The sequence below is a fragment of the Oryctolagus cuniculus genome, chromosome 15, assembly GCF_051225735.1.
Source record: "Oryctolagus cuniculus isolate XC-2025 breed Fujian yellow rabbit chromosome 15, ASM5122573v1, whole genome shotgun sequence".
Classification (NCBI taxonomy): Eukaryota; Metazoa; Chordata; class Mammalia; order Lagomorpha; family Leporidae; genus Oryctolagus; species Oryctolagus cuniculus.
Genome location: NC_142881.1, coordinates 86299178 through 86322840, shown reverse-complemented (window position 1 = coordinate 86322840; position 23663 = coordinate 86299178). Strand labels below are relative to the sequence as shown.

Genomic DNA, 23663 nt, shown 5'->3' with positions numbered 1-23663 from the left:
AATAAATCTTTAAACAAACAACCCATCTGAGAATCATGATTTATTGCCAAATGTCTGTATATTTTTTGATTTGTTACTAACTCTGACACAATAATAAAATTCATAGATCTTGGGGCCAGCGCTGTGGCATAGCGGGTAAAGCTGCCGCCTACAGTGCTGGCATCCCATATGGGCACTGGTTCGTGTCCTGGTGCTCCACTTCTAATCCAGCTCTCTGCTATGGCCTAAGAAAGCAGTGGAAGGTGGCCCAAGTGCTTGGGCCCTGCACCCACGTGGGAGACCAAGTGGAAGCTCCTGGCTCCTGGCTTCAGATCGGTGCAGCTCTGGCCATTGCAGCCACTTGGGGAGTGAATGAGCAGATGGAAGACCTCTGTCTGTCTCCTGCCTCTCCTTTCCCTGTGTAATTCTGACTTTCAAATAAATAAATCTTAAAAAAAAATTCATAGATCTTAATTTTTTACATTTTGAGAAGCTTTTTAGTTGTCTTTTGATGCTATGTGCAGGAAAGGCAGGCTTCAAAACTTCATTGTGATTGAAGCGTGTATATTTGCATATTTGAACAAGAAAAAGTGTGAGAGGTCGGATCCAATAATGTTAACATTAGGCATGTGTTCTGCAAGAGATTTGGGATGATCTCAGTTTTGTGTACTGATCTTTATTTTCATATTTATCCAAAATTAATTACTTATCATTAAAAATGCATACATATCTATACCGTAGGTGCGAGAAACCCCTGACACGGCTGCACGTCACTCACGAGGGCACCATAGAAGGGAATGGTCGCGGCATGCTACAGGTAGGCAAGCCTCTGCGAGTGAGTCGCGTCCAGGGAATTCGAGAAGCTGCTTGTTTGTCCCCTAAACTGACTTAATGCAAAGAAGCATGATGGCAGGATGGAGAACAGCAAGCAGCTGACTGACAGCCTGGGCAGGGCTGTCAGTGGCAGCAGGTGCTCTGCTTACGTGTGCCTCTGTGAAACAGCCTCTGACGGAAGATCTCCAGATCTGGACAGCGTCGGTCCTCTCAGTTCAGACGTTGATTGCAGGTTGACAGTGGAGGAGGTGCCCAAGGTATGGTCTTGCCAAGCTGTCACCACGCAGCATTATTCTTGTCTAGAAAAGATCGTGCTCTGGTCCAAGTGATGACCACCTTGAGATGTCCTTTTGCCACCAGCAGCCTTGTTGAGTCTAGGCTTATCAGAAAGGCCTCTTTGCCATATGTGGCAGGTGTAGGCACATGAGCCAACACTGATTGCTGATGTCTTTCCCTCTTAAAGAGTAGTGACTCTCTGTCCACCCTCAGTCTTTGCTGTTAATCTGTTAGCTAACTTCATGTTTCCAATCTTTTTGGAAAATGGGTTAACAAAACACTACATGTATCTAGCTTTAAAATATTCTTAACACCTACCCTGAGTCCGTATTTTCCTTTTGATTTGTAGCGATTTTTAAAATTCAGTAATCAAGGACAAAATGTTACTGTTTTGTGTTTTTATCCTACTTATAAGAGCATTGTGAATTTAGTTTTCTTTGAAGGAAGCTGTACATCATCTAAATGTGAACTGGGAATAGCTAATCTTTCCCCTTAGATCTTTGATGCTTATATTAGGTCAGGAGCTAAACAAAGCAGTTGCCTAAACATGGACTGATTTGTTTGAATAACAATGCTTATTGTAATGTCACTAGACTGATTTATATGTGGCTAGTTATTACATACATATGTTCTCTGATTAATACAATTCTTTTTAGAATGGTGTTGCATTTGAACATATTTGTGATTAAAATCTTCAGAGACAAACCATGTTTTGTTTTAAATCCCTTCTTGCAATTACTACTTGAGCTTATAAACCCAAATCCTTAGGACAATTGAATGAATATTTGTCCTGTTTAATTTGTGCTTAATCATATACTTCTTCAACTTAAAAAAGTTAAATATACTTAAAAATTGTTTCAGATGAATGTCACATTTCCTCCCACATTTCCTTTTCAACGAAGTTTTTACCTACATTAAAGTCTTGGATAAGCTGAAGGAGTCATAATACACAAGAACTGAACAAAGCTGCCGCTAGTTAGCACAGCAGGAATGCTGACCTTTCGCTACAATGCACTTCCACCAAGAATTATTTAACCACAGTCAAGGTCGAGATTCTCCCCCTTGCTCGAATATATTATAGATGAAATGTGAGACCTCAGTAGATTAAAAGAATAGTGTAAAAGCTTCTGGCACTATTAATTGCTCTCCCTACCCCTGCCACGTCCCCCCAGGAGATGGGGGCATATTGTATTGCAGTGCCATAGAGCTCCTTGTATAGCATGTAAATTACATTATGCTGAATGCAACAACAAAACCTCTTTGAGGAGTGTTATCATTTCTCTTTTCATCAAGTTCTAATTCAGAAGCTGAGTAATCTGAACAAGCAGCTTTAAAGTCAAGAGACTTGGGAAATGACAGGCTAAAAATAATCACTCCTACTTGTTGCCAGGTACAGGACCAGATTTCTCACCTGTTATACAGAGTCTTTCATCAAGAACTTTTTTAAGTAGTAGAAACTTTGATTTTTCTAAAAGACTTCCTGTCTTGAGAGACACTGTGTTTAGTGTATTTATTTCTATACACACCTTTCAAGTATAACTGTTGTTGGCCTTTTATTCAAAGGGTGAACAATGGCATGAGCATTGAGTCTATTGCATGGTCATTATTAAGGAGTACATAAGTCAGATAGAGCTTATCTGTTATTTTAGTCACGTCCCCTCCTCCAGTAGAAATTCAGTTAGGCCAGTCTCAGGCCTCTGCCTCTCATTTGTATTCATAGTGCCGTTGTACTTGTAGGCACTCCGCCGTATTCTGAATTTTCAGGGCTATCCATTTTACTTCCTTCTTGAGTCTCTCGTCTTTGACTTTGCCACTGTCCTATTTGAGGCCCTGGTAGTGGGCCCCAAAACTATTCAAGAGTCACCTAACCAGCCTCTTTGCTTTTGGTTTTCTACTTCTCCGATTTATTCTTTAAACACCAGCCTGAATTGTCCACCTCATTATATCCAGTTGTCACATGAGTCTTTCCCAGGACCTTCAGAACTGAGTTAGACTTGGCTAGACCTCAGGCCACCATCACCCTCCACAAACCACACTGCAGGTGACCCTGAGCGTCTGCTTTCCTCCACTCATGCAGCATTAGGTGTTCGCCATTGTCTCGTGGAAGCTGCTCCCATAGGCTGCATATCTGCTAACCATGGATCGAATGATGCCTGTCCTGTTAAAGCTCTTCATCCTCCTCCCATGATTCGGTTTTTATTTTTTCTGTTTGGTTATTTCTATTTGTTATTTCTATTTGTTTATTTGAAACTTGGAGTTAACAAAGAGAGAGAGAGAGAGTGAGCAAGTGAGCTCCCATCTGCTGGTTCACTCCCCAGATGGCCACAGTGGCTGGGGCCGGGCCAGGCCAGGCCGGGAACCTGGTGCTTTTTCCAGATCCACATGGGTGCAGGGGCCAAAGCACTTGGGCCATCTTCCACTGCTTTCTCAGGCCATTGCCAGGAGCTGGGTTGGAAGTGGAGTAGCTGGGACATGAACTGAGGCCCATATGGGATGCCAGCATTGCAGGCAGCAGCTTTACCTGCTATGCTACAATGCTGGCTCCATCCAGTTTTATTTAACTGTATTATTTAGGAAATACCAAATACATACTGATCGATTCTTACATAGTCCTGTTATTCTGCTTAAGTGCCTGACTGTCATCTAGATTATGAGTGTTGTGAGTCCAGGAATGACAAACCTGGTTCATCTTGGTATCACGTGAGTCCTGGCACACTACTCAGTAAATATTTGTTAAACTGAATAGTTGAAACTCTGAATCACTCAGTAGTAGGTAACTAATTCTAACCCACAAACGAGTCTCACCAAAATTATAATATATAAATATAGTTACTCTGGTTGTTTACTATTGATTTTAGTACTCCAGACTGCAGAGCCAAATATATGATTCTCTGTGGGAACTTGTCAGTGGTGTGCTTCACTATTTTCTAAGCTCTCCTGTCTGAGAAGAGAAGACTACTATCCCTTCTATTAACTTCTGTCTTTTCACATATATTTTCACATATCAAAAGGCTTATTTTATTCCTCAAAATGGCTTCACATTATCATTAAGTACCAGTTGCTCTAGAGAACACAACAAGTTTTTTTTTTTTAAGATTTATTTATTTGAAAGTCAGAGTTGGACAGAGAGAGGAGAGGCAGAGAAACAAGGAGAGGCAGAGAGAGAGAGAGAGAGAGAGATCTTCCATCCACTAGTTTACTCCCCAGTTGGCTACGCTGATCCAAAGCCAGGAGCCAGGAGCTTCCTTTGGGTCTTCCCACGCAAGTGCAGGGGCCCAAGCACTCGGGCCATCTTCCACTGCCTTCCCAGGCCATAGCAGAGCTGGATTGGAAGCAGAGCAGCCATTTCCATGTGGGATGCCGGCACTGCAGGCAGCGGCCCTACTTGCTACGCCAGAATGCTGGCCCCTCAAACAAGTTTTAAGAAATCTTTCATTTTACAATAGTTTGGAAATATAACAGCCTCTCTTACAGTACTTGCTAAATTCTGTTTTACTTGTATTATGTATGACTGTGTATTTACACACATTTGTGTGTGTGTGTTTGTGTATAATCTAACCTCTCAGAATAAGATAGATACCATTTCTTACATAGTGAGCCATAGAGCTTAGCATAGTGTTGACATATTGTAGTGCTTAGTAAGTTTAAGACAGACTGAAATAATGGTGGCAGATGGAGCTTGCTTTCTCTTGAGGATTATGTAGCTCAGTAGGAGCTTGAGGACTCCATCATAGTATTCCCACATAAAACTTACATGTAATTTCAAACTAAATTGGAGTTACTGATTTAGCTGTATCATTGTTATATTGGAGTTCATTTCTTTTTTTCCTTAAGTTTCTTTTTTTAAAAATAGTTTGTAATGGTCATGTGGTTTGCAGTTTTGCGTTTTAATTTACAACAAAAATTCCATCCCTTTATTCTTTCATAGGAGAAAAAGATCACATAAATATAATCAGTTACTAAACTTTCCAGGTGTTCAGCACAAGTGTTTGGTTGCCATATCATGCAAGAAAGGGAAAACTATCTTAAAGTCATGTAAATATGTAAATATGAAGGAAAATTGGTCAGCGTGGGGAAATGACTTTGAAATCTGAAAATAAAGCTCTCACTTGGATTTGTGGCCCTTGGGGCACAAAGTTTATACTCGTGAGTCTAAATAATACCTACTTGGCCCTACAGCTCCATTTTGTGCATTCTTTCAAAGGCTTAGGATCCATAGAAATATGCAGAGATGGCTGCGTGCAATGAGATGGAAAGAATACAAGGAAGAGTCATCTGTTCTTGGGAACATTATTAATCTGGTGATTGATTTTCATAGTAAAGAAGAGCTTAGAGCTGAGGGCATGTGCTTCTTTGTTGTATATGCAGGTATGTGAGACCATCACTTAACATGCCACATTTTCCCAAATAGGTGGATTTTGCAAATCGTTTTGTTGGAGGTGGTGTAACCAGTGCAGGACTTGTGCAAGAAGAAATCCGCTTTTTAATCAATCCCGAATTGATTGTTTCACGGCTCTTCACTGAGGTGCTGGATCACAATGAATGTCTTATTATCACAGGTTAGTTTGGGGAAGTCTGGTCGAGGGGCAGTTTTCCCCATTTTGGATATCTGTCACACAGACGAGAGGCCATCTAGGTGGAGCTTCTCCCTTCCTTGGGCATGAGTCCCATCATTTTTTTTATTCAGTAATTTGTGTTTGCTTTTTGGAATTTTGCAGTCTTAACTTTCCTACCCCCAAGCAAGACATTTTAGTGCACCTTTGGCATCTTCATCTGAGGACCAGGAATAAAAGCTATTCAGTTTCTCTGTAGCTTAAAATTTTATGATATAATAATGTTCTTCAAATGATCATGTGATATACCTTTAAATATGTATTGTACAATTATTCTTCCACTGTATTTGATCTGTTTACATTAAAAATAAATTGTGAGGTCTGCATTGTGGCATAGCAGGTAAAGCCGCTGTCCCTAGTGGGTGCCAATTCAGGCCCAGCTGCTCCACTTCAGATCTAGCTCCCTGCTGGTGCACCTGGGAGAGCAGTGGGAGATGGTCTGCGTATTTGGGCCACTGTATCCTGGGGGAGACCTGAGGGAGGCTCCTGGCTCCTGGCTTCCTATCAGCCAAGCTCCAGCCATTGCAGCCATTTGGAGACTGAACCAGTGGATGGAAGATTATCTCTCTATAGCTCTACCTTTTAAATAAATAAATCTTTAAAAAATAAATACATAAATAGTGTGGGCATTTGATCTACTGGTTAAGTCACTGACTGGATACCCACATCCCATGTATTAGGGTGCCTGGGTTCAAGTTCTGGCTCTGCTTCTGATTCCAGCTTCCTACTAATGTGCACCCTGATGGAGGCAGTAGGTGATGAATCAAGTGGTTGAATCCCTGCTGCCCACTCAGGAGACTTGGATTGAGTTCCCAGCTTCTTTCTCTTTCTCTTTTTCTTTCTCTTTCTCTTTTTCTTTCTCTTTCTCTTTCTCTTTCTCTTTCTCTTTCTCTCTCCCCGACCCCCTGCATTGATCTCTGTCTTTCCACCTCTCAAAGTTTTTAAAATAATTTTTAAAGTAATTTGTTATACCTTAATGTAAAGACATTATATAAATATAAAAAGCACAGTTATAGCATTTGGACAGTCAATGCAGTGGTGACCTTTACTGGGGGAGAAATAAATCAGTAACCTTATGTTTACCCTAATTCTAATTCTCAAATAAGTGTTATTATATTAGTGCCTCACAGGGATTTAAGTTAATAAGGTAGGAAGAACAGGGGTAAATTACTTAGTCAAATTTATACTTTATGTCTGTGGAAGAAACTAAAAAAAATTTTAAGTTTCTTTTGACTGAAATATCACATCACAGTTTGTTTTTTTGCGAATCAGCTACAAAAAAATTGATTACTTCATAGATCTTTTTTTTTTTTTTTTAATTTTTTGACAGGCAGAGTGGACAGTGAGAGAGAGACAGAGAGAAAGGTCTTCCTTTGCCGTTGGTTCACCCTCCAATGGCCGCCGTGGCCAGCGCACCGCGCTGATCTGATGGCAGGAGCCAGGTACTTATCCTGGTCTCCCATGGGGTGCAGGGCCCAAGGACTTGGGCCATCCTCCACTGCACTCCCTGGCCACAGCAGAGAGCTGGCCTGGAAGAGGGGCAACCGGGACAGAATCCGGTGCCCCGACCGGGACTAGAACCAAATGTGCCAGCGCCGCAAGGCGGAGGATTAGTCTAGTGAGCCGCGGTGCCGGCCCACTTCATAGACCTTAAAAAACTCTTAATCAGCCACTGCATGTAAGGTGAACACTTTATTTGAGTACCTAAAAGAGCATTCCCACATAAAGGCCATAACACATTATCAATTGTTGGTGCTTCTGTTTTTTTTTCCTGCAAAAGTAGATTTCTTATTTCGACATGGACCCTATAACTGCCTTGAGTACTAAAGACTAAGCACTCACCTGGTAGAGAAGTTGGCTTATTGTTATTCTCAGAGATCATGGAGTTACATGAAATGTGTGCTTAGCTAAGTTACATTCAGAGATGTACATGACAGAGGACTCCGAATTCTGATCCGGGAGCCACCCCGCTTGTCTCAGGTACACTTGTAGGCATCCTTTAGAGAAAAATCTAAGCTTTGTTCTTTTAGTTTCTCTCTTTTTGTCTTCCAGCAGTGTGATTATGATGTATCTAAATGCAGATATCTTTGATTTTATCTTATCTTGCGGTTCATTGAACTTCTTGAATTTTTACTTTTGAAGATTTATTTATTTGAAAGAATTACACAGAGAGAGAGAGAATGAGAATCTTCCATCCTCTGGTTCACTCCCCCAAATGGCTGCAATGGCCAGAGCTGGGCCAGGTTGAAGCCAGGAGCTTCATACCGCCGGTCTCCCACCTGGGTGCAGTGGCCCAAGCACTTGGGCCATCTTCCACTGCTTTCCCAGGTACATTAGCGGGGAGCTGGATCAGAAGCAGAGCAGCCAGGACTCAAACCAGCACCCATATGGGATGGTGGTACTGAAGACGGTGGCTTAACTCTTTGCACCACAGCTCTGGTCCCAAGTTTCTTGAATTTTTAGACTAATATGTGTCATCAAGAAACCACTAGTTTCTTCAGTTATTCTTTCTGCCCCTTTCTTTCCTCTCCTTATGGGGCTTCCAAATTATGTATATGTTGTCAGACTTGATAATGTCCTACTGATCTCTGGAACTGAGTATGTTTTCATTCTTTATTCTTTCTGAACCTCAGATCAGATCATCTCAGTTGACCTAGCTTCAAGTACACAGATTCTTTCTTCCCATCTCTTGAATCCCTCCAGTGAATTCTGTATCTCAGTTATGGGATTTTTCAACTTCAGAGTTTCTATTTGGTTCTTTTTAAAAAAGAAAAATCATTTCTAGCTCTCTGTTAATGCTCTCTACTTGAGAGATGTCATTCTCATACTTTATTTCTTTGGACATATTTAGAATAGCTGAGACAAAGTCTTTCTTTTTTTTTTTTTTTTTTTTTTTTTTTTGACAGTTACAGACAGAGAGAAAGGTCTTCCCTCCCTAAATGGTCGCTATGGCCAGCATTGCACTGATCCAAAACCAGGAGCCAGGTGCTTCCTCCTGGTCTCCCACACAGGTGCAGGGTCCTAAGCACTTGGGCCATCCTCCACTGACCACCCAGGCCACAGCAGAGAGCTGGACTGGAAGAGGAGCAACCGGGACTAGAACTGGTGCCCACATGGGATGCCACTGCCGCAGGTGGAGGATTAACCAAGTGAGCCATGGTGCCGGCCCCGATACAAAGTCTTTGTCTAGTGAGTCCAACATCTGGGCTTCAAGGGGACAGTTAATATTGAGTGTGTTTTTTTTTTTTTTTTCTGAGCATGAGACATAATTTCTCATTTCTTTCCATATCACAGTTTGTTGAAAACTGGACATTTTAAATAACATTCTGTGGCAATACTTTCCCTTTATTGGAGATTGCTGCTATCCGTTGTTTGTTTAATGACATTCCTAAATCAATTCTTTAAAGTCTGTATTCTTTCCCATATGGCCACTGAGGTCTCTGTTTAGTGAGTTCCTAGTCAGCTAACGATTGAGCAATGTCCATTAATGCCTACAACCAGTGAGTCTTCAGTCTTTGCTGAACAGCTCTTTCTGCCTGCTGGAACTTACCTTAAACTACCTTAGGTCCCGCTTCCAACTTCACAGAGCTTTCAGGTCAGGCAGATGGGATGTGGTTGCGGATGGTTTTCATCTGCATTTGCACATCTGAGCATTTGGGTGGCCTTTTAGATTCCCAGGAATAGTTAGAACTTTTCGAAACCCCTTAGGGACATCTCATTCCTCAGCTTTTCCTTTGATGCATTTTAATTAGCCTAATTGTTCGCCCCAGCTATTACCTACCACCTTGGGTAGCCTCAGAGTTGAAACTTGCTTGTTGGGGCCACATTGTGGCAAAGCGGGTAAAACCACCGAAGCCGCCGCCTGTGTTGCCAGCATCACCCTTGGGTGTCAGTCATGTCCTGGCTACTCCACTTCTGATCCAGCTTCCTGTTAATGGCCTAGGAAAGCAACAGAAGGTGGCCCAAGTCCCTGGGTCGCTGCCACCCGTGTGAGAGACCTGGCAGAAACTCCTGGCTCCTAGTTTTGTCCTGACCCAGCCCTGGCTGTTGTGGCTATCTGGGGAGTGAACCAATGAATGGAAAACTCTCTCTTTCTCTCTGTGCCTCCTTCCCTCTGTAACTCTGACTTCCAAATGAATATTTAATTTAATGAAACTATGTTAAAATTTGCCCATTAATTGTTTTCATCCAGCACCCTTGGGATTAGGTTTTTCACAGTGGGCATGCTCCACATCTGGGCAAGTGAGGTCTCCCAGGGGAGTACCAGACAGGTCAGAAAATGACTGCTCAGAAGGGGGCTTGAAAAGAGCTTCATCCTCTCCTGCCCCCGTGCTAGCAGCCCTCCTGCTGGTTCTCACCGCGAACCGTCCGGACAGTTGTGGTTTTTCTTAGGCGACCACAGAGCTTGGGGAAGTGAGATAGAATTAGGGCAAATTCAAACACCAAGCTTGCTCTGTTTATTACCAATATTCAGCTGGTTTTTCGTGAATACACGCCCCCTAGATTCCTGCAAGAACTTGTTTCTCACAGTGTTCTCGTTGGTTTCCTGGAGGAAGAAATTTTCAGGTTTTTACTCCAGTGTTTTTGCTGCTGTCCTACCTTTGTGAACACCCATTGGAAACTGCTTTCAGGGAGCTGTTCCACGCCATTTGGGCATTCCGTACTAGTTCTTTTCCCTCTGTACTGCTGTTTGGTGAAGTCAGGCAAAGAATAAAGCTGGTTAACTATCTGACAATGTAGGAAGTTGAAATTGGAACCTCAACAAGAGAGTTTCTTCTTGGGTAGACCCTTAGTTAGGTATTTGAAATTAATGACTTGTGACATTTCACCTAGAATTCTGAGGTTGTTATCCAAATTGTACTGAAATGGAAAAATAAACCCCTTTTCTTCTCAACATGGCCTCAGCTCCCATATCAGCCGTCTGTCTGTGTTTGTTAGTTATCACATATGTACGTAGGGAGGAGTCAGTTGGGAGGTCCTGAGGAGGTGAACATGTAAGGAATTACCACAACTAAATAATTTGGATATTGGTCTCATCCTATTTTATGTAGGTCTGAAGGTCCGGGATGTGATTAAACCCATACCTTAGTAGATATAGCAAATCATGTAGCAAACCATAATTTAAAAGACTTTCAATTTTTAGCACTTAAGCTATACTTGCTTGACCTGGAGACTTAGGACAAAGTGTCCCATCAGGTTTTTTTTAATTAATTTATTTTTAAGGAATAAAATTGCATATGTACAACTTAAGGAATATAGCTATTCTTTCCTCCATACCTGCCCTCCTACCCACACTCCTACCCCCCTTTTCTCCTCCCTCGCCCCTTCCCAGTACCATTCTCCATTAAGATTAATTTTTTTAAAGATTTATTTATTTATTTGAAAGTCAGAGTTACATAGAGAGAGGAGAGGCAGAAAGAGAGGTCTTCCATCCAATGGTTCACTTCCCAGATGGACACAATGGCCGGAGCTGTACCGATCCGAAGCCAGGAGGCAGGAGACTCTTCTGGGTCTCCCACGCGGGTGCAGGGGCCCAAGGACTTGGGCCATCTTCTACTGCTTTCCCAGACCACAGCAGAGAGCTGGGTTGGAAGAGGAGCAGCCGGGGCTAGAACTGGCGCCCATATGGGATGTCGGCACTTCAGGCCAGGGCGTTAACCCGCTGTGCCACAGCGCCAGCCCCAAGGTTCATTTTCAATTAACAGAAGACCAACTCTATACTAAGTAAAGATTTCAACAATTTGCACACACATACACACACAAAGACTGTTTGAGAACAAGTTATCACAGTTACTTCTCATAATACAACTCATTGAAGACAGAGGTCCTGCATGGAGAGTTAGTACACAGTGACTCCTGTTGTTAATTTAACAATTAACACTCTTATGTATGACGTCAGTGACCATCCAAGGCTCTTGACATGAGCTGTCTAGACTGTGGAAGCCTTTTAAATTCACAAACTGTCAGTATTCAGACAAGGCCATAAGCAAAGTAGAAATTCTCTCCCTCCTCCTTTTAGAGAAGAGTACATCTCTCTTTGATGGCTGCTTCTTTCCATTGGGACCATCAGGTGTTTTGTTTGTTTGTTTGTTTGTTTTATTCAACAGGTAGAGTTATAGACAGTGAGAGAGAGACAGAGAGAAATGTCTTCCTTCCGTTGGTTCATTCCCCTAATGGCTGCTACGGCCAGCACTGCGCCAGTCTGAAGCCAGGAGCCGGGTGCTTCCTCCTGGTCTCCCATGGGGTGCAGGGCCCAAGGACTTGGGCCATCCTCCGCTGCCCTCCTGGGCCACAGCAGAGAGCTGGACTAGAACCCGGGGTACCAGCACTGCAGGCGGAGGATTAGCCAAGTGAGCCACGGCGCCTGCCAGAACCATCAGTTTTGAAGATGGGTTTACATCCTTGAAGTAACAAAACAAACTTAGTAAAATCCTAGGCATTGAAACTGAGTGCTAATCTGTTTCACTTGCTTCATTTCTCTTGTACTCAGACAGGAGTAAGTCTCATGTCATCTGCCATTAATGTTACTCTAAGTAAAAGATGTCATTTCCAATAACAGAATATATGCTATTTTTTTTTTTAACAATAGTTTGTCCCCCATCTAAAAAAAAGATTGCTCAGGCATCATGTCTGTTGTCTGATTACCGGTGGCCATTGTAAAATGAGTGGAAAATTGCACATCCATGACTCACCTTCAGATCTGGAATTACCTCAGGCTAAGGACATTTGGGGTGACTTAACTCAGCTTTTTTCCCACATCCACTTAACTTTATTATAGTGCCTCCTAATTAATATCTGTGATGTGATGTCCCTTAATGGAAATGGCCATTTCATCATCTATTTGATGTCTGGATTTCTGCCATCCCTTTCTTAGGAGACTCTTAGCCATGTACTGCAATCTGTCTGCTTGATCTGTTCCATTCCTTCAATGATGTATCCAGGCTTCGTGCGCTAATGGCTGGGACTATGCTGCCTGAATCTGTAGAAGAGTTTGAGAAATTGGAAATAAATTAAATTTTTCAGCATTGTGGGACATCTGGTCGGTATCAGACTTTTAAATGGATATGAAACAGGTCAAGCAACCAGGCAAATACTTTTATCCAGACAGTGTTAGCCCCATGCTTGCTGTGATTCTGCCCGGGGCACCATGAGTTAAAACCATTCAGGAAGTTTGGGTGGGGGAAAGAATCCAAACTCCAGTCTTCTCTTTCTCTCTTTCTCATGTCTTCTCTACAACATCAGCAAATAACTTCCAAACCAAAGGTTGCTGAGTGGCTTTGGGAGTTACTTTGTTTTTGTGCGGAGAGCACATAAAACAGATGCTCAGACACAAAACTTAGAGAGCAGAGTATCCGTGTGTCTCGCATAGAACCTTCCCTGTGGTACATCGGATTGTCCCAGGTAGCACAAGCCCTTGCCTCTTTTCTAAGTGTCAGCAGAACTGACAGAAATGACTAAGTAGGCACCATTGCTTAGCATCCTGGTACCATCTTCTTACAGGGTTTACAGTGCCGCAGGTGCCTGCACTGCAGAAACAGCCCAGTGCTGAAGACCCCCACTCACAGAGAAAGATGCAGAATCAGAGTGTTCCAAAAACGTATTTGGAAATCAAACGTTTCATGAGAATTCAAAGACAAAAGTTGTATCTATTGCGTGATCACCATTGTATTATATAAGTGATGCTATACAAATCTGGAGGGGTGACTTCCCTGTCCACCTTTCCAGGCACACAAGCCATTAGTAAATAGAATTTTTTAAATCTCCCAAGTGTTTTTAATTCCTTGTCCATTGCAAACTTTGATTGTAATGAGAAATAAGATTATTTCTTACTACTAGATCTAAGAACTCATGAAGCTGTCATGAATTCTTGGTAAGATTTTAATTGGTTTCTTCTTGTTTTTTCCTTAAGTGAAGGTCTTTGTGAAGCTTTACAGGCCATCTCTAGAGACAGCTGTCACAAAGGCCAATCAGTCTGTCTCATTTGCTGTTGTTACTCTTCACCTTTGCATTTTCATCATAGTTCATTAATAAATTTGAATTTAAACAAGTTAAAGGCATCTATTTTTCAAGCAGTCAACAGAATTTTGAAAGGTGACTGAGCAAAACCCATGATTTAATCTGCTTAAAGCAAAAGCATCAATATGTGGCCTTTTGGATTTCTCAAACCCTAAGGAAACTAATCTAACCTTAACTCCTTTCAGGAAAGAAGAGTGAAGCCGTCCCAGTTGTAGAAACATAATCATTGATATTTTATATTTTTCAACTGCTGTGTTTTCCAAAAGACAAACGAGTTGTTTGTCTTCATAGTTAAGAGGTCAGAGTAAATTGTTTTTTTTTTTTTAAGGAACAGGAATAATGAGGTTTATCCACTGCTGGGCAGAAAACAGAAAAGAACAGGAGTGTTCCTGGCTGTCTTGGTTCCTTTCAGACCTGTAGACCCAGTCAGTTTGAACCCCCAGATAAAGAGTCATCTGTCTTTGTTTTGTCTACCCTGTTACGAAGTCCAACCACACCAATACTGACCACTTTATGGTTTTGAAAGATTTGATTTATTTATTTGAGAGAGGTAGAGTTACAGACAGGGAGAGACATACGCTAGCTAGTTCACTCCCCAAATGGCCACAATGGCTGGAGCAGGGCCAATTGGAAGGCAGCAGCCAGGAGCTTCCTCAGGGTCTCCCACGCTGGTACTTGCACTGCTTTCCTGGGCTATCCGCAGAGAGCTGGATCGAAAGGAGCAGCCGGGACACAAACCAACACCAACATGGGATGCCAGCGCCACATATTTATTGCATACACCACAGTGCCGGCCCCTGAAAGGCTTTTTTTTTTTTTTTTTTTTTTTTTTGGACAGGCAGAGTGGACAGTGAGAGAGAGAGACAGAGAGAGAAAGGTCTTCCTTTTTCTGTTGGTTTATCCCCCAGTGGCCGCTGCGGCTGGCGCACTGCGCTGATCCAAAGCCAGGAACCAGGTGCTTCTCCTGGTCTCCCATGGGGTGCAGGGCCCAAGCACTTGGGCCATCCTCCACTGCACTCCCGGGCCACAGCAGAGAGCTGGCCTGGAAGAGGGGCAACCGGGACAGAATCCGGCTCCCCAACCGGGACTAGAACCCGGTGTGCCGGCACCGCAGGCAGAGGATTAGCCTATTGAGGCGCAGCGCCGGCTAAGACTTTTAACTTACCTGGATTCCAACCAATTCTCTGAGGGAAGCAGGATGAATATAATTAACGACACTGAATTTCAGGTGATGAAATTAAGTCCAGTGAAGTTGGATTACTCAAGATCAGGTGACTAGTAAAGAATTGTGGATTTCTTAGGTCTCCTGTCTCTGTGGTGCTCATTCCACCGTGCTGTACTGCCTTTGCAGATGTTTCTTCTATAGGTCAATCACAAAGTACCTTCCAGTTCAGTACAGTGCTTTTTCTGTGTGTTAGGCCAGTACTCACCTACTTTTAATTTTTCTCTTTTTATTTGAGAGGCAAAAATAAAGAGAAATAAAGGGCGGGGGAAGAGCTCCCTGCTGCTGGTCCCCTTCCTAAATGCCTGCAGTAGCCAGGTCTAAGCTGGGGTCAGAGCAAGGAGCCAAGAACTTAATCCAGGTCTCCACATGGCTGATAGGAACCCGATGTCGGGGGCCAGAGTCAAGAAGTAAACTCAGGCACTGTGTTGTGGGATACGGGCATCTTAACTTCCAGGCTAAGCATCTGCTCCCTAGCCTGCTCTCATGTTGGTGCGTTACAATGCAGACAAAATGTTAGTATTTTATAATTCTGGCCCTTGAGCAATTTATAATCTAGTGAGGGAATCAGATTATATTTTTTAAAACAGCTTTAAAAGTTATAGCTAAGTAAGTTTGTTTTTCCTACTACTATTTTATGCTTTTCATGATATACTTCTTCCACATTTTTGTCAGGCATATCCCTAAGTATTTGTTGTTTTGCTACTGTGATTTTTTTTTTAATTTACTCCCGATTATTTGTTGCTACTCTATGGAAATACAGTTGATTTTCAGATTACATTTATCATTACATTACAGTGAAGAGCTGTATTGATACTGTCTACGTACAAAGTACCATGGGAGCACAGGGTGGGTGGGGCCAGCAGCTCTACTTACAGTGTCAAGAACAGCGTGTATTTTATACTTACTTCCTTGATACATAATATGTATCAAGGGTCTTCCCAAAATTCTAGATGCACTTACAGGAATTGAAGTATGGATTATGTTTAAGAACAAGCATGCTGGCCGGCGCCACGGCTCACTAGGCTAATCCTCCGCCTGCGGCGCCGGCACACCAGGTTCTAGTCCCGGTCAGGGCACTGGATTCTGTCCCAGTTGCTCCTCTTCCAGTCCAGCTCTCTGCTGTGGCCCAGGAGTGCAGTGGAGGGTGGCCCAAGTGCTTGGGCCCTGCACCCGCGTGGAGACCAGAAGCACCTGGCTCCTGGCTTTGGATCAGTGCTGTGTACCGGCCACAGCACGCGGGCCGCAGCAGCCATTGTGGGGTGAACCAACAGCAAAGGAAGACCTTTCTCTCTGTCTCTCTCTCTCTCACTGTCCACTCTGCCTGTCAAAAAAAAAAAAAAAACCAAGCATGCTAAATAATAGACTGAACTTTGAGGTGAATTTTAAATCTTTTGACTTTTTATTGTGGAAAATGGCCCACACCAGGTCCTTCATATACTAGGGTACTTCAGAAAGCTCATGGAAAATGTGTTATGAACAGTCCACGCATGGATTCTTTTGACCATTTAGTGATGTCATGCTGGTTTTAATTTGCATTTCTCTGATGGGCTTTGATTGGTAGCCAATTGTATATCCTCTTTTGTGAAATTTATGTTCAAGTCTTATGCCCATTTTTCTAAATTGGATTATTTTTATTGTCTCCTTAGAATTCTTCAAATATTCTGAATATAGGTCCTTTTTCAGATAGTTGTTTTGTAAATATTTTTCCTCCAGTCTTGCCTAAGCATTTTCCTAAAGATACTTCTCTGAGTGAAAGTGTTTACTTTTGGCCTGGTCTAGTTTCTGTTTGGGATTTATTGTTGTAAATGTTGTTGTCACTGCTTTCTTTATCCAGTCTGAAACATTTTCCCCTACCCCCAGTATGATAAAGCAAATTTGTGTTTCATTCTGAAGTCTTACATTTATGTTTTATTTTGATGTCTGGGCTCTATTTCAAAGTAATTTTTACTCATAGTATGAGTCATAGTGAAGATTAGTCTTGTCTTTTTTTTTTTTTTTTTTTTTTTTTGACAGGCAGAGTGGACAGTGAGAGAGAGAGACAGAGAGAAAGGTCTTCCTTTGCCGTTGGTTCACCCTCCAATGGCCGCCGCGGCCGGCGCACCGCGCTGATCCGATGGCAGGAGCCAGGAGCCAGGTGCTTTTCCTGGTCTCCCATGGGGTGCAGGGCCCAAGCACCTGGGCCATCCTCCACTGCACTCCCTAGCCACAGCAGAGAGCTGGCCTGGAAGAGGGGCAACCGGGACAGAATCCGGTGCCCCGACCGGGACTAGAACCTGGTGTGCCGGCGCCGCAAGGCGGAGGATTAGCCTAGTGAGCCGCGGCGCCGGCCAGATTAGTCTTTTCTTGTGAATACCTACTTATTCCAGCAATAATGGCCTTTCACCTGTGGATTCTTAGGGCACCTGTGTTGAAAACCAATTGGCAAATACTGAGTCTTCTACCATCCCAAGAGCATATGTCTCCATGATTTAAGTCTTCTCTCATTTTTCTCAGTGCTATCTTCTGTGTTCTTGGTTATGTTTACTCCTGGGTATTTTCTATTTTTTGACATGAATGTATTCTTGAAAAGTTTTATTTTCCTATTGTTTGTAGCTAATATACTGATAGACTTTTTATCGTACTAAGCTGACTTATAATCATTTCTGTTCAGTGGTTCCTAAGGGTTTTCTATGTGAACAATTATGACATCTGCAGATAGGGCCAGTTTGAACTTTCTTTTACACTCTTTATACCTGTCACTTCTTTTCTTGCCTGACTACACTGGCAGGGGACCCTCAGGACACTCCTGAGAAGTGATGAGAGTGGCAGTGCTTGCCTTCTTCTGACCTTGGGTAGAATGTTGAGTGTGAAGTCATTAATAACATATGATTTGTTTCAGGTTCTGAACAGTACAGTGAATACACAGGCTATGCTGAAACGTATCGCTGGGCCCGGAGCCATGAGGATGGGAGTGAAAGGTGAGTATTTCAGACTTGTGTAACACAAGGCTAGAAGCAAAGAAACGTCCGCTTGACCCTGATGTTCCCTCCACCCACCCCGTCCCTCCATCCCTCTGACTCTTATTTCAGCAACTTGGACCTCATTTTAAATTCAGCATCACAAGTTCTTCGGCAGTTAAACCGCTATTATGATTTTCCTGTACCAGATGGAAGAAGAGAAAAGATAAAAACTAAAACTCCAAAGCAGAAGCAAGGAAGTCTCTAAGCTGTCAGTCAGGAGCGGTGGAGGGCAGCTTCCAAGCGGCACTTGTTTAGCACAGGCGCTGAGTAGAACGTCAAGCCTTTGACCAGCTTGTTTACGGGTAGCCTGAGCTTCTCTGTGAGATTAGACAGAGGGAAACCTGTGTCGGGACAGCCTGCCTGGTGCCACAGACCACTGGACAGCAGAACCTGCCGTGAGCTTTGCTGCTGCTGTCTCCCGTGTCTCCATAAAATATATTTTCATACTCTGACATCTTTGCTTCCCCACTACGTTGTGTGGTTTACCAGAGGAAAGTCTTTGCGGCAGTGCCTCCTGAAAGCTTGTGGACATTTTTCCATCTTATTTTTTAATAAGAAAGCCGCTGGGCAGCTATTGCCCGTGTTGCCCTATCTGTGCCATGAACTTATTCTTTGAAATATCTCAAGGCCAACCTCTAGTTTGTTTTCCTTTATTTTGTTTGAAATGTGAGGTTAAAGCAGTTTTCCGTGTGGACCTTTCTCCCTGATTATTTGCAGACAAACATGAAAGTTTTCTTTCATTACTCCTCATATCAGTGTATGCAGGTTTATAAAGAGGTGAAATATGTGGGGTTTTACGTGTTTCTAAGAGTATGTCAGCTGGCCCTTCTTGTTTCCACAGGTAGTGTGTCCCCGTCTGCTCTGATGTCTTTGTCCTTTCAGAAGTCGTTTCTCGGGGTCTGCAATTGAGCGCAGCAGGCAGAAGGTTGCGCTGAGTTATTACACATTTTTCCTAATGCTTCTTAGGATTATTTCCTGGACAATATGTGGTGATGTAAACCCAATGATTTAGAGCAGCTCTCTGAAAGCACGGGAGGAATGAGCCCTTGTCAAAATAGAAGCTATGTCTTAGTGTAAAAGGAAAACAAAGAATTAAATTCCTTTTGTTTGTCCCCAAATCCATTAGCCTCTGAGATTCATTGTAAGTGGTGCACTTGTTTACAATATGTCATACTGTGCTGTCTCTTGATCATTTTTCATCTCACTGCTTATTGCCTGACAGTGCACTGTGTCTAAGCCTTGGAACCTAAAAATAAAATGGCTTTCCACCCTCCTGCGTTGCTGCAGACACTGGTTGATCTGTTTGTTTGCTTTTAATACTTTAGCATTGTCACAGCCTCAGCAGCGAGGCCCCTCCAGGTTTTATTTGAGTGACTACTTGTTGTTCCTCTCCCCATTCTGTCCCATCCCAGGGACGACTGGCAGCGGCGCCACACTGAGATCGTTGCCATCGACGCCCTTCACTTCAGACGCTACCTCGATCAGTTTGTGCCTGAGAAAATGAGACGGGAGCTTAACAAGGCCAGTAACCTTAATGCTTAGTTCATCTGGCAGCTGTCATCTATTTACTGCCATTTTATTAATGCTGAAATTAATGCTTTCTGGTAATTCTTGCAGTGTCAGTACGTCTGCCCACAGCTCTCCTGATTTAATGGCTGTGTCAGCTCGTACAAGATGTACTTTCCATTCCATAATTGTTTGATTACTGGCCGAGGTTGCCAGATAGACGATTGCTCGGTGTTAAGCCCCACACATGCATTTATCTCGTCAAGTACTTGCAGCCGCTTCGGAACATTATCATTGTAGCACCGTGGAGAAACAAGTGAGCCCTGCAGGTTTTCTTCAGACCTGCCTGGTGACAGTCTCTCTGCAGGTGTCCTATCAGGAATTAAAGCAGATTAACCAAAAAAGTCTTGTTAATTATAGTTTCATTATAGGTAAGATTCACATTAGGTAATAATGAAATTGTTGATTTTCTGTAATGCTTTGTGCTGCTTTAATAATTTTCTTCTTTTTTACTATATTACGAAGATAAAAATGAGCCATAGCAATTGTTCAAATTTTCAATCCTGTTAATCGTAGGAAATAAACTCCATAATACTTTCAGTTCTGCTCTCTAGATTTGGGGCCTTACCAAAAAAGCTGAAATTTTCTGTAGTTCCTCAAGTTACCCTCACAGCCAACAAGACTGACCAGTTCTGAAAACCATTGTTTAACTCCCACAAGTAGGATTGATTATGAGATTATTTATTAAAATAATGAGCCTTGGGATCAGCACTGTGGCTTAGTGGGTAAAGCCACTGCCTGCGTGCCAGCATCCCATATAAGCACCAGTTGGAGTCCTAGCTGCTCCACTTCCAATCCCACTCCTTGCTAATGTGCCTAGGAAAGTAGTGGAGGATGGCCCAAGTGCTTGGGCCCTGCACTGCATGAGAGACCTAAAAGAAGCTCCTGGCTTCAGACCAGCCCAGCTCTGGCTGTTGTGGCCATTTGGGGAGTAAACCAGCAAATAGAAGATTCATTCATTCTCTCTCTCTCAGTAACTCTGCCTTTCAAATAAATAAATACAATTTTAAAAAAAAGATAAAGAGCTTAGAGATTTTGCATGGCTACAGATGCCAGTCCCTGCCTAAAGACTTCTGATAATAGCAGACTGGGTATAAACAACCAGGAAGGCTCTTGCTAACAACCTTAACAACCTAGTAGATAGTCCGAGTATAATTGGATATATTAGCTTATATCCTGTTCCATTTGAGAATCTAATTTATTATTAAACATGTTTGTGGATATATAATTTATTAGTTTAGTTTAATGTTTAGAGTTCATGAATGGATCTAGTAAGAAGTTTGAAGAATAACATACTACTTTCTGAAGTTGAATTTGCATGACTGACATCTTTATTTATTTATTTATTTTTCCTAAGAAAAGGTAATTCTTGGGGTGGGCATTGTAACAGAGTTAAACTGCCTCTTGGGATACCTGCATCTCATGTTGGAGTGGCAGGGGTCAAGTCCCGCCTCCACTTCCAATACAGCTTTCTGCTGATGTGTACCCTGGAAAGCAGGAAATGGTAGCTCAAGTATTTGGCTCTCTGCCACATGGGAGACCTGGGTGGACCTCCTGGCCCTTGGGTTCACCCTGGCGCAGCCTGGCTGTTGAGAGCATGTGAGGAGCGAAAAGAAAAAGAAACTCTTCAGGAAGGCTATCCAGAAAGGCTGGTCTTCGGTATATTAGCAGTTCTGCATTTCTCTCCTACCCAGCTCTCAACAGGGATTGCCTGTGCTCAAGAGCGTGTTTTGCTCCTATTGGTACATTGTAATGTAGGCCTGCTTTCCCTGCTCCACACTCGTGCATAAAAGCTGTTACCTCTGAGTCCATGATGCGTTTATGACTGGCATATCAGGAGAGTAAGATTTATTTTTAGGTTTTCGTCAGGTATTACTTAAACATGTGTATGGGAATTTGTCACATGGTCACTGAAACTGGAAGGCATTGTTCTAAGTAGAAGGTGATTTGGAGAGAAATAGATGAAAAGGAAAATAAAACCAAAATGTGTTTATCCATGGATACAAAGGATATTAACACAAATGGAAGGTTCCCCTTTCATTGTGGATAAACTTTATATTCCCACAGGCACTTCCCTGTGGGACCTAGATATTTCACTTTCAGAAATTATCAGTAATTGTGATCTTTTTAAAGGGCAGCCGTGGGGCATAAATCAGCCTTTTTCAGAAGTCTCCATGGCCAGTGATGCTCTGTACATTCACTTGTGTACCAGTAGCCTTCAGTTTGCCTGCCCTCAGATAGAGATACGGGTAGGTCACAGTAGTGGTAAGTACTGTATAGAAAGGATGCATCTTTAAATAACCTCGCACCGGGAGGAATTTTGTCCCTTCCTAGTCAATCAGTGCTGAGCACACTACCGGCCTGATGAGAGTGTCTTAGAAATAATCTGTTAAATGACCTGGTCAGTGATGGATTGGACAATGCTGATAGAGATTTTTAAGATTTTAGAAAGTAGATAAGTACATTATTTCAAATCACTCAAAATATTACAGATGGTTAGAGATTTCCTGAATATTCTTCAAATGCTGAGTAAAACCTAGTAAATCCAGCATCAAACCAAGTGCAGAACAGATAGATGATGCACAGAAAGCAGTGGTTGACTTGTAACGTAGTAATTCAGTTCTGTGTTCACTTTCAACCTGCTGTGATTTATGTCAATATGCAATTCAGTTTAATTTCTAACTCATTAAAGATTCTTTTATGTCAAGAACGGGTAGAAATTTTTTTCCCAAATGATGTAATTAAAAATAGTGAAAGCAGGGCCGGTGTTTTGATATAGCAGGTAGAGCTACCTCCTGTGACATTGGCATCCCATATGGATACCAGTTCATGTCTTGGCTGCTCTGCTTCTGAGCCGGCTCCCTGCAGATGGCCTGGGGAAAGCAATGGAAGATGGTCCAAGTATTTGGGCCCCTGCTACCCATGTGGGAGACCCAGATGAAGCTCCTGGCTCCTGGCTTTGGCCTGCCTTGGCCCTGGCCATTGTGGCCACTTGGGGAGTAAACCAGCATATGGAAGATTTTCTCTCTCTCTCTCTCTCTTTCTTTCCCCCCCCCCCCTCAAATAAATAAGCCTTAAAGGAAAAAAATAGTGAAGCAATTAGTTGATTGCTTACTGTGTGCCAGGCACTTCAAATGCATTTTCTGATTTAATCCCAACCATCCAAGGAAGAATAGATAACTGTTCTTATCTTCCCTTTAGATATAGCGGCCCGAGCCTCAGGAAACCCCGTGACTGACTCTGGTCCACACAGACGGGCAGTGATCAAGCCAGGGCTTAAGTCCAGATTTCCCTGACGTCTATTAGACCCGCTTTTTTTAAAAACTGGAAGCACACATGGAGAAAATATTTGATGCACTGTTACATTTCCCTATGTTAAGCTTGAAACAGAGAATGTATTAAATCACCTAAGAGAGGACTTTTTTTCTGTTTGTGTTGTTTTGTTTTCACATGCCAAAAGGACACTAGAGAGGAATAGAAAAATTAATATTTTTTTTCCTAAATGAAGTGGCAAAATGTAAGAGCAGTTTTCACCGTCAGAATTTAGTGTGGCTCTCTGAGCTGTGGGGGCCTGTCTGCTACTTTCAGGCACTGCTCACCAGAAAATACTGAAAGAGCAATCCCACAAAGTGCTCCATCACCTCTGGAGAGGCCTGCTCCAGCCAGGCTCCGCCTGTCCTGTCAGGTCTCCTCCTGACCTGAGGGCAGAGTTGTTTTTACAAGGAGGGAAATCCGTCTCGCTTGATCTGACTGATACCGTGAGGCAGTGTTTAGTTCTGTGGGAGATCAGCTGGGTGACATGCCAGAGGAGAATTAGCTTTGGCACTGGGAAGATTTATGACTCCAAGTTGTACAAGTTGCAAATAGCTCTCTGTACGGGAAGAAAGACATCGCCTGTGAGAAGTTGTGTGTAGCCACGTTTGACTTGTTTAGGTTAGATTAAATGAAGAATATATTTTGTGGAACCTTCTGGAGCAGAAATTAGACAAACTGAATCATCACTGTTGACTTTTTTCTTAATTAATTTAATGTGTTTGGTGTTGTTATTGTCCAACACCAAGTTTGGAATAGGGGATAACAAACCAGTCAGTACTTGCCACTGGTATTTTTACGTTCAATATCTATTCATGTATGATCTTTTTCTGAAGTATATGT

At 42.7% G+C, this 23663-nt stretch overlaps 1 protein-coding gene across 4 annotated transcripts in view; it reads left to right on the top strand.

Moving 5' to 3' along the window:
- Positions 1-23663, top strand: part of PARG (poly(ADP-ribose) glycohydrolase) — a 124032-nt gene that overhangs the window by 81810 nt on the left and 18559 nt on the right. For all 4 annotated transcript variants that reach the window (XM_008269836.5, XM_089314178.1, XM_008269835.5 and 1 more), the window contains 4 exons: positions 721-796; positions 5501-5648; positions 17822-17900; positions 19355-19463. In XM_008269836.5, coding sequence (XP_008268058.3) covers positions 721-796; positions 5501-5648; positions 17822-17900; positions 19355-19463 — 412 coding nt within the window. The remainder of the gene's footprint in view (positions 1-720; positions 797-5500; positions 5649-17821; positions 17901-19354; positions 19464-23663) is intronic.